Below are 12,013 nucleotides of genomic sequence, written 5' to 3'. Positions count from 1 at the left end.
AAAGCTTGGTTGGTTACAAAGGATATTCTTAGACTTTAGGAGTTGACTATTCATAAGCCTTCTCTCTCGTCGCGAAGCTCAATTCTGTACGCGTGATTGTGTTTATTGCTGCGAATTTGGACTGATCTTTATATCAACTTGATGTGAAAAATGCATTTCTTCGTGGCGATTTGGTTGAAGAAGTATATGTGGAGCAATCATCTGAATTTGTTGTTCAGGGGGAGTCAGATGAGGTATATCGTCTTAAAAAATCAATCAATAGTTTGAAGTGGTCTCTAAGAGCTTCTTTTGATAAGTTTAGTAAAATGGTGCTTGAATTTGGGGCGAAGCATGGCCATGTGGTCGTTTTTTGTTTGTAAGGAAGAGTGAAGTAGGCACTATCGTGTTAGTAGTGTATGTGGACGATATCGTTATCATGAGTTGTGACTATACTGGAATTGAAAAGTGAAAGAGTTTCTTGCGGAAACACTTCTATACAAAGGACTTAGGTTGTCTTAGGTACTTTTTGAGGCATTGAAGTTGCAAGGTCCAAGTTGGGAATTAATCTGTCACAACCAAAATATGTGATGGATTTATTGGAGGAGACGTGTCTTCTAGGAGCTAAGCCCACTGAAAGTCCTATGGATACAAGTCATATGTTGAACGTGGATCAATGAGAACTGTTCAATGATCTATGATATCGCTGTCTGGTGGAAAATTAATCTATTTAACCATTACTTGATTTGATATTACATATCCAGTAAGTGTGGTTAGTCAGTTTATGCAAGCTCCACGGGTTCTTCATACGGAGGCGATGTTTTGTATCCTCAAGTATATGAAACTTGGTTGTGGTATCTATATAAGAGGAATGGTCATCTTCGTGTAGAAGGGTATTTAGATGCTGATTGGGCCGACTCTCCATTTCATAGGCGGTCGACTACTGGCTATCCTACTTATGTAGGAGGAAATCTTGTTACGTGGAAACGTAAAAAGCAGATTGTGGTGGCTTGTTCAAGTGTTGGAGCGTAGTATAGGGCTATGGCTCACGCAACATTTGAACTCATGTGGCTAAAGACATTAATGGTAAACTTGGATTTGTGGTGGATACTCCTATGAAGCTATACTAAGAAAATCAAGCAGTTTCCTACATTACCAACAATCTTGTCTATCATGAAAGAACCAAGGTTGATTGTCACTTATCTGGGGGAAGGTTACCTGCAAGGAAATCTTTATGCCATTTGTCAAGTTGCAGGATCAACCGGCAGATATGTTCACTAAAGCTCCTAGTCATCCTCTCTTGGATTGTCACTGTCAAGCTGGCCATTTGTCATATATAATTACATATGCTCTAGCTTGAGGGTGAGTGTTACGAACCATCTCTCAGCCCATTTCTGTGTTATGCCCTCTTTATTTAGTCTAATTTACATTAGTTTAGTTGTAGGACATGTTAGGTAGTCCTGCTTTTGTTACCAATGGCATTATTGTAAATATTGAATAGTCTCTTCAAATAAAACATGAGAAGCTGAGGTCCAAACCCTCTCTCCACTTCCTTTCATTCTTCTTCCTCTCTCTCTCTCTCTCTCTCTCTCTCTCTCTCTCTCTCTCTCTCTCTCTCTTCTTCTTCTTCTTCTTTTCTCCCTTCTCATCTAAACGTACATTTAGGCTGATGGTGATTGAGGTTGATTGCCTGTTTTTCAGCAGTAGTTAGGGTTGATTGAGTGTGATTTTTGATTTTGGTCGAGGTTGATCGGCTATTTTTATACAATGATGAAGGTTAATTGGCTATATCATGCTGCTGGCCGTATATAAATTGGTCTTTTTGATTGGCTGCGAAATACTGCTTTGGTGATAGTTTGAAGGTAGCCCTTTTCTTTTTCTTTGATGGATTCAAGTTTGGATATAATCCATAAGAGACAGCTAGAATGTGCGTTATGATCGTGCAGCTAAAGCAGTACTAGCTTCCTTTGTTGCCTTGATTTGTCAAAGTTTTGATCATGCAATGATGAAAATTTGTTTACATTATCTGACAAACTTCTGAATGGGCTATTGATGGTGCCTGGTGTGATGAATAAAAAGCCCAAAATTTGACTGTAATATGTTGTCTTCTACAATCTATGCAATACTTTGTTAGTAAATGGTATTTATTCTATCAAATGAGATAAGATATGTGATGCCATTATACAGATTTGTTTCCAGTATAATAATATTGCTCGAGTTTTTTTAATGAAGCAATGCATTGCGAAATCCGCTATGGTGAGAAGTCCTTATAGTATTTCAGGTTATTTCCGGGTATGCAAGAGAAACTTGCAATGATCAACTGATCATCTCCCTTTGTTCAAGAGATGTGGAGTTCCTTTAGTACTTAGAAGCAGACTGAACAGCATCATGTATTCGAGTTGCTTGCTGATCTAACTGCAGGCTATAAGTCAGTGTGAGCCAATATTATGAGGAAGATATGCAGGCGTATTTGCAATCTCTGTGTGCTCCTGTGAGAGGACACTGATGGCTGTTGTGTTGTCAATTATTACAATCCTTGAGTGATCTACCATTCTATCCAACATGTATATGGAACGGCACCTTGAGGCCTTGGGTTGTCACGACCATGGTCTTAGTGGTCTTGGTGCTCATGGCATGTGGTGGCCATGGTCATATGAAATGCACTTTCTGTGTTAAGTCGAGTTATTCTATAGACAATTGTTATCGGTTGCATGGATATCTTCCTCACACCGGCCATTCTCCTTCTGCTCATGTGACAACTATTGATTCTATCTTTGTACTAGAGATAGTGACTCCTACTCCCTCCAATGGTGATATGGTGATGATATCAAGGACTGCGCTTAATGAACTCTCAAGTGCTCATCATTCTGAGGTTTCCACAAATTCTATCGGTCCTTTAGGTAGATCCTCTATAACTTACCTCGAAAATGGGCTGTATCATGTGATGGGTGAATTCGATTTCACATATGCATCATAGTTGGCCCCATGTATATTTATGTTGCCTGCGCTGGGAGGAGAGGACAAGTGTCGCTGTAACATGGCGAATCGCCTTTGAGTGGGTCACCGTAGCATTACTAATAAAAAACTCATGCAAAAATATTTCGCGTCATGGATAATGTTTTGCAAATTTTTGGACTGATTGAATGCCAAGACTATTTTGAATTGAAAAATCAGAAATATCCAGATTATGGCCAAGAGGGAAGAGAAAAAAGTTATGGCTTGAGGAAGAATCCGACAACCCACTAGCCAAGTGCTACTAATCGCACGCTCGCACACCCCGCTTCTACCTTGCAGAGGCACAAAATATTTACACATCCGTAGAGACTATTTATGGTGTAGAGAAAACAAGAGAACTCTAAATGTGATGCGATTTAACTAAATTGCCCCTAGTTGACCCTTTCTCTATTAATTATTGAGTGAGGCCAGTTTAGGCTTTTCACATTATTTTTAAAATGCAAAAATGAAACAAGCTTAAAGAAGCACTACTATTCTCCAAAATCTGTCATCATGTGTGTCGATGCCCGTGATCAGGTAGGGCTCAACCTAGACTTCTTCCTATTACCATTTGAGGGCCTGGTTGCATCACTTCTATTCTTTTCTCTGCTCTTCAGCCGTACCATATGGAATTACTTGACCTTGGGTTGAAGATTTCATTGTTGCATTTTGCTACTTGTTATGTATGTTATTGTTATCTCATGTTGCTTGTCATAATCAGTGTCTCCTTTTCTTTCGTCACTTTTGTATCTTTGTGATCTTTTTGATGCTTTGCTTGCACATACAGGTTCACTTAGCTTGAATTGGCCCCAATACCTCTAGAAGTTATGTAAAGTCTTTACAAATTTATCATAGTATTTGAGATGTATTTATAGTTTATGGACTCAATATCATTTCTAGTCTACTTTCTGCCAGTGTATCTGATAGTTTATTTATTTTCTAGCAATCCCGATCAATCCAAACACTTGGAAACTGCAAGGATGCGTATATTTGATACTTGGATTGATTTTGCAAACTTGAGATCTGAAACGTATGCGGAGAATAGCCGTATTCCGACAATGGTATGCACTAGTCTCAATTAGCGAAGCATTTTAAATACTTGATTACATTCTTGTTACCGACCATGCTGTATGGATGCACCTAATGACGTATCTACAATCATGATCGTAATTAGTAAACATCATGTTATTTTGGAATAGAGATGATCTTTTGTGCTTGTCTCATGGAAACAATGTAAAATAGAAATATTTTGATATTTTTTTTGAAACACTTCTGAAGGAAAATTTAACTTTGTCACTTTTGTTGATCCTTCTAAGTTTTAACTTTATTAGCCTTAAAATTAACTCTCATTTCCATGATTCTAACCTTCTAGAGTAAGATAAACCATTTTTTCCCCTTAAAATAAAAATGTGGAATAAAGTGGAAATGTGTGAATATTCTCACTGCTATGTTTACTTGCTGGAAATCTCAAAATAAGTGTTAAACTAAACTTCTATTGTTGGCTTTCGTCCTTGATTGTAATAAATTTGTTGGTTGTAATAAACCATTGTAATAGACTATTAGATAGTGCTTGATTGTAATCAACATATGCAATAGTCTATTAAAAGGTGCCTGTGGGAGTTTTGTGCTCTCATTGCTGGTAAACCCGGTTGGAGGAGGGTTGCATTTGGCTGTTGGCATCAAACTTATGCCGCAATTTCCAACATGCATCCGAATTATATGACATTCAAAACTCATGCTAGGGAGAAAAGGATTCATGTAGCCAACACCAATCAGTTGGGATAAGGCTTAGATGATGATGATGATGATGATGAATTGTTTTTGCTAAAAACTTCCCTTAAAATATATGGTTGTTGACAAACCTTTGATGTGACTAGCAAACAGTAGTGAGAGGACTCTGAGTGAAGAAGTGGAATTAGTCTATGTTTCTCTAGAAGTAGAAGTGGACAACTAGTTGTTTTGGACTTTCGAAGGATTGTCCTCCTTTTAAGGCTTTTTGACCAGCCTCCCGAATGTTCTATTCATATTGCTTGAGGAATGTGAGAGACATGCTACACAATACTACTAAAAGGGAAATTGAGTCATTATTTTCAAATTATGAAAAAGCAGGTGCGGTAATGTAAGTTAAATGTAAACTTTGTTGTAAAGACATTCCAGATGCGTTGTAGAATTAACTAATGTTACTTTGCCTTTCCTGAAAAAAAGAAAAAAAGAAAAAGAAAAAAGAAATTAATGTTATCCCATTGAACTGTTTTTAAGTTAGAGGTCTTCCTTGAAAGCCCAAAAGATTGTGGAGTTGCTCTATGTGTGCACGTGTGTGTCTGTATTCATATTTAATTAGTTGAAATCATGCATGCTTGCGTATTCATATTTAATTAGATGAAACTGTAGAAAGCTCTTATAAGAAATTACACTAACTCATTGGACACTGATAATTGAAGCTTGCTGGACACTGATTTGGTAGCCTACTTGCCAATGGCTGTTGAGCATTCAAAACTCTTTTTCTTGATTTTGGTTGAACATAATTATATGTTATAGAAAATATTGCACAAATATGTTAACTTGTGTTCATCCAAAAGATTTTCAGTCAGCACAATTCATCGGACATGGAAATATCTGTTCATGTGTTATAACTTTTATATTGGAGAGATTGTTTAATGTGGTTATGTCAATATTGCATACATGATAATTTGCAGAAGTTTGGCACTGCTGAAGAAGATGCATATCGGAGGGATCTAACCATCAATAGGTAATGCGATGCTTTCTTTTAATCGGTAATGAGAATGCTACTATAGCCTTCAATTAATCTCTTTAACTCATTTGTCCTCATCTACGCCTTATTCCAAATAATTGGGGGAAGCTACATGAATCCTTTTTTGCCATTCTACTCTATCAACGGTCATAACTTTAGTTAGACCGTTGGTCATCAAGTCTTTTATTACAACCTCCTTCCACATCCTTTTGGGCCTTCCAGCAACTCACTCTTAACTGATGCAATTATTGGTTTCTGTTGCAAACAATGTTTTCAGTATCCGTATCAATGGGTGTATAACACTTTTGGGATATGGAAACATATTGGGTATTGCATGGGAAATATCGGATGTATAGTGTAATATTTTGCTGTTTTTGGAGGGTTGAATTTTTGAATGGAACTTCAATGAATGTTAAAGAAGATGTCATTACACACTTAGAAATTAAAAGATCACAAAAACAAGTGCACACAATAAGTTTCCTTTGTATAGGGTCTTAAACTATGTGCTGTTTGACAAAAGTGATGCAACTATATTAAAAATTAATTAAAACTGAGGGAGGGAGGGAGGTGTCACAGTTGCGGCCTGTATCGTACTAGTAGCTATGGTGGCCGTTACAGCCACCATTACCATTATGGCATGCCTTGTTCACAATTTTAATGTGAGAATCAGAAATACCAATCCAGGAATGTTCCAATCTCTAAATTGATAATGGCCTGAATCTTTGAAATTTGTTGTATACACATAACTAAGAAATGTTCTCCACCGCCTCACTCACGTCCACCCACTATAGCATACAATGGTCCTAGAAACCTCCTGACCATTTTTGAAGAAAGTTTTTATTTAGTATAAAGCAATTAATTAAGAATGCTAATCAAACATATTTAACAACTGAAAGCCACTTTTTGATAATTAGAAACACTTTATTTATTTATTTATAGAAGCAACGAACTGAAAATCCATTAAAGAGGGGAACAAACAACAAGAAAAGCAAAAGAAATAAAAGGAGCAGAACTGCTGAGATAGCAGCAAGCACCTAACTACTTAAAAAAGAAAAATCAACACTATTCAAATCCTTAACATTGACAGCCTATTCTAAAATCATTTTTTTAGCCCTAGCCCCCACCGTTACAGGAGTAGATGATCTATTATTGAAGCATCTTTCGTTTCTTTCTTTCCAAACCGCCCACCAAATCGCCAGAATGGTCATACGCCAGATCTGCAATTTATTTTTTCCAAGCTTGACCCCGTTCCACGCCATCAACATCTTTGTGGCGGACTCCGGAACGCACCAGGAGAGGGAAAAAAGCTCACAGAAATGAGAGAAGATGGAAGAAATAAAGGAGCAGTGGACCAACAAGTGGTCCATTGATTTTGCCTTACACATGCAACATAAGCAAATGTTGACTATTTGCATGCCTCTCTTGGCCATATTATTAATAGTTAGAATTCTATTCCGCGCTGCTAACCACTCAAAGCATCTGAACTTAGGAGTGTGATATTTCCAAACAAAAGGGGTCGCATCACACGGAGACCTGTCCGCAGAGTAAAGAGCGGTATAGAGGGACCTGACTGAGAACGTCTCGGATTTCTCAAGCAACCACGCAGTATTGTTTGACTGCGAAAAGATGATCTTAGATTTGGAGATGTAATCATGCAGTGCTATGTATTCCTCCACCTCGCCTTCGTAAAGGTTTCTGATGCAAGTTATGTCCCAAACAAAGTGGGTGGAGGTGAAGTAGCCACATCTGTTAATGAGGATGTCTCTATCAAGAGAAAGCCGGTAGATTTGCGGAAAAGAGAATTTTAGAGGCTTTTCCCCAAGCCATAGGTCTTCCCAGAATCGAGTAGCTGAACCATTGCCCAAAATATATCTACTGTTAGCAATGACAGGATTTTTGGCCTTAAGGATTCCTTTCCAGATGTGGGACGTCTTATACTACGAACTATCTTTAGGCCACCAATTCCCATGAGAAGCACCATACTTGCCTTTAACTATCGAAGTCCATAGAGCATCCTTTTCCGACGCAAATCGCCAAGCCCATTTACCCAACAGCGCGGAATTCATTAGCTTCAGAATCTTCACATTCTCACCTCCCTCGCTGAAGACTTTGCACACTTGAGACCATTCAAGCAGATGAAACTTACTCTGATTTTCTTTACCAAACCACATGAACTCCCTTCGAGTTTTTTCCATAGTCTTGAGCACCGACCCCGGGCATTTGAATAACGACATGAAATAGAGGGGGAGGCTGGATAGAGCTGCTTTGATCAGAGTCAACCGACCTCCCAAAGGCAAATATCGGCATTTCCAGGAAACCAGGTACTTTTGAAATTTACTGGTGACCCTTTCCCACATGCTCTTCGGCGGGGATCCCATTGATAGGGGCAGACCAACAAAATAAGTTGGGAATGAGTCGATGCGGCAACCGAGCAAGGAAGCAAAATTTTGGAGAGACTTCTATGGGACATTAACTCCCAAAAGCTTCGATTTGTTCAGATTGATCCTTAGACCCGAAATCGCTTCACAGCAGCGTAGAGCAATGAGGAGGTGCTCGATTTTCTCCTTCGAGGCTTCAGAGAATATAAGAGTATCATCTGCGAACTGTATATGAGTTAGGGGGTCTAATATTCCTGGCATCGTAATGCCACGTAGGAGACCTTGATCCTGACCTTTCTTTATCATTTGGGATAGAGCCTCTCCCACAATAAGAAATAGGAAAGGGGAGAGAGGATCCCCTTGTCGCAAACCTTTGGAACTTTTAAAAAAACCAAAAGGCGATCCGTTTAAGATGATGGAGAAGTGAGCTGATCCGATGTAGGCAGCGATCCAGCGTCTCCACTTGGCCCCAAAGCCCATCCGACCTAGTATATAGGAGAGGAAGTCCCAGTCCACATGATCGTAGGCCTTGGCGACATCCAGTTTACAGAAAACCGCTTTATGCTTCAACTTATGGCAGGTGTGCAGAACTTCATTGGCAATAAGAGCACCATCCGTGATCTGTCTTCCTTTGATGAAGGCATTCTGATTGCTAGAAATGAGATTTCTGATGACTTTAGACAAACGAACAGATAAAATTTTCGCCAAAATTTTATAGGGTCTCCCAATTAGACCGATCGGCCTGAATTGGGCAAAAGAGGAGGCACCCGCCACTTTAGGGTTAAGGGAAATGAAAGTGGCTCCTAGCCCTTTCGACAATCTGCCTCTTGTATAGAATTCCTGAAGGAACTGGAGAACGTCTTGTCGAACTACATCCCAGAATGTCAAGCGTGCCCTAGAAGGGGGGATAGATGTCAATTTGTGATTGGTTAGTTGAGAGGCGATTGAACAATGTATTTAAGTTCCACCTCTTAAAGGAAATGGTATGCTTTTATGAGGTTTTGAATTTTTCATCGATACTTATGAGTCCTCATCTTAACCTCATGCAAAAATCACAAGTCTCCATCTCATGTCTTGGTTCGTCCTGTTTCTCATTCATCTCAAAATGGATGACATTGTCCCTTGGTTTGGTGGAAGTATGCGAAAAGTTGAATGGTCTTCCTTGTCCTCGAAGTCACTTCCTCAGTAGTTGAATTGGAAGAGTTCATTCATTAATATAGGCTTCTAGGATTTATACAATTGGAAGGTAAAAGAATGAAACACCTTTTGGCAGGTATAGATAAAGGACGTGATCATTGCAAGATTCATAATGTAATAAGTAATTTCTTTGGTTAAACACTGAGTGCAGGATCCTTCTAACTAGTAGGCGCTGCTCCTGCTTCAAATCATACTTTGGACTCACAGTCTCAAGCTCCTTCTCTCGCTTCCTAGCTGTTTATACTTGAAAATACTTTGAAGCTGACAGTTTCCCACCCTCTCACCCGAAACTGTTGCAGCTGTGCTTCATTTTTCATGCAGATATTGTTCAACGTCAAGCATGTCCCTGTCAGTTGCTTAATCAAATAGTCCAGTTCTTTTTTAATGTGAGCTTCTTGGTGGATAAAATGTGAATGAGTTATGTGTTGCTGTGGTGTGATGCGGAATGCTGACATATTTAGTTTGATAGCCTGACAAAAATGGGGTATAAGGGGAATGTCATGTACTCATGTGGCATATTGGCACTTTGGAACTATTCGTCATCAGAACTCAAAAGTTATGGGCAGTGACATTTTGGGATATTTTGAATACCCTCTTCTCATGCAGTGTTTGAAATATTGGTATCGTGTTACATATTGTACCCTTGGGATATGGATACTTATCAGTTATCGCATGGGATATATTGGTTGTATCGCGTAATGTATCGCTGTTGTTAGAAACATGGGGAGACGTTGGGAAATTGGTCGAATTTTTCAGTGAAACTTCAGTGACTGTTAAAAAAGACATTGATACACACTTATAAATCAAAACATTACAAAAAACAGGGGCACATAATAGGTTTTCTTTGTATGGGGTCCTAATCTATGTATTGTCTAACTGAATTGATGCAAGTATAGTCAAAGTCTATTAATATAATTTATATACGTAAGAAGATGTGTGGAAACACAAGCAATACATTCAAAAGCAAAAGAAGAATCACCAAATCAAGTTACATACATGTTTGATTTTATGTTTGGAAACAAAGATTGCAACCGATTTGTAAGAAATTGGGAAATTTTGATTTTTTTTTTTTTCAATTTTCCGTAAGTCGGCCCATCTCCTCCAAATCTCAAAATTGAAGCACTCCCAATTTATGATTTTTCATGCAAAACATGAAAAATTCATGGATTTGTAACAATTTGACATTGATTTAACATGATTTACAGAAAAAAGGATAAAAAATGCTCACTGGATCGAACATGCAGGATATATCCCACTACTAGTGCATTTCGTATCGCACGGGTGGGATACAAGATATATCATGGGATATGTCGGCCGATATCGTCGATACTAAAAACACTGTTCTCATGTTCTCATGTTTTGATTTTTTTTTTTTTTAAATTATTTATTTATTTGTATAATTTATAATTTTTTTTCTTGAATTTGAGTCTTTGAGACCTTGAGGCTGTTACTACTCGCTGCATTGTTAGACTTTGGAGATATTTGTATGGAAAATTATATCTGCATATGTGTTTATGCTTTTTAGCAATCTAACTCCTATGATTATTTTAGTTTCACCATACTAATTCTTGAGAGATCTATTTCTTTTTCTTTTGACAGCTTGTTTTACAATATAAACACTGATTCAGTTGAAGATTTAACTGGAAGAGGTTAGGCCTGTTAATTTGTGAACCTTTTGCATCTTCCCCTGGCTTGTTCCTTTGGAGTAATTTTTCCAATGGATTGACAAATCTTTTATTCAGGTTTAGAAGATCTGAGATATGGGATGATTGTTACACCCTTACCTCCAAAAGCTACTTTTTTGGATGATCCACTTCGAGTCCTTCGGGCTATTCGTTTTGGTATTTGCATTATTCTCTCTTGACTTCAAGTTTTATCAGACTGATCTCATTGATAAGTGTGATATGTAGTAATTTTCTGGTGACGATCAGTTTAATTAATCAGCCAAAAAATTGCTCATAGAAGTGTGGAGATTGCCCAAACAAAAGGATGGTCTAGCAACACCTTCCTTGCATGACTATCTGTTATCTTATTAGCCTCCATAGAACATGAAAAGAAGGAAACACCTAATCCTCAATCCAATTCCAAAATGTTGTACCAAATATTCATCTCGAAGACCTGGAACTCTTCTTTGGATTGGACTAGTCTCCTCAACTATATGCTCTTTGGACGGCCACGCATTAAAGAAAAAGGTATTCCATAACGGTAATGGTGGGCATCATGGCCACTGCTTTTACCGTTATGATATGGGCCATAATGGCCGTTATGGCCGATTTTTATTTTTATTTTATTTTATTTTTGAAATAAACTGTTTCAGCCCCATAACGCACCATTACAGGGCCATTACGGGCCATTTTTTCCATTTTGCATGACGGTTAGCACCATTACGGCTGTCACATAACTGTCTTGGAATACTTTGTTTAAAGATCTTGAGGCATTCAAGGGGTGCTCTACCCTCCATTGTAGTATTCTCCAAATAATACACCCCTTATCAACATAAAGGATGTTGTACCAGCCTTTGATCAAGTTTTGGATCTTAGCTAGGCACACCTAGAGACGCCTATAAGATTGGGAAGTAGTGCCTAGTTCGTTGTTTGACAACGAATGAAGAGATTGTCCATTTTTTCTTTCGTTCATTATCTGACAATTAAAAAGCCCTGTTTTTCTTCTTACACACCTTTGTTTGCAAGACCAATGATCCTTTATTTAGGCAGTC

At 38.3% G+C, this 12,013-nt stretch overlaps 1 protein-coding gene across 4 annotated transcripts in view; it reads left to right on the top strand.

The window, feature by feature from the left end:
- The window catches only part of LOC131234863 (tRNA nucleotidyltransferase cca2), a 70,848-nt gene that overhangs the window by 12,721 nt on the left and 46,114 nt on the right, over positions 1–12,013 (top strand). For all 4 annotated transcript variants that reach the window (XM_058231849.1, XM_058231848.1, XM_058231847.1 and 1 more), the window contains exons 3-6: positions 3,914–4,031; positions 5,667–5,719; positions 10,897–10,946; positions 11,040–11,138. In XM_058231849.1, coding sequence (XP_058087832.1) covers positions 3,914–4,031; positions 5,667–5,719; positions 10,897–10,946; positions 11,040–11,138 — 320 coding nt within the window. The remainder of the gene's footprint in view (positions 1–3,913; positions 4,032–5,666; positions 5,720–10,896; positions 10,947–11,039; positions 11,139–12,013) is intronic.

The sequence above is a fragment of the Magnolia sinica genome, chromosome 19, assembly GCF_029962835.1.
Source record: "Magnolia sinica isolate HGM2019 chromosome 19, MsV1, whole genome shotgun sequence".
NCBI classification, from domain to species: domain Eukaryota; kingdom Viridiplantae; phylum Streptophyta; class Magnoliopsida; order Magnoliales; family Magnoliaceae; genus Magnolia; species Magnolia sinica.
Note: the sequence above shows the minus strand (reverse complement) of the source record. Positions and strands in the feature narration are given on the sequence as shown.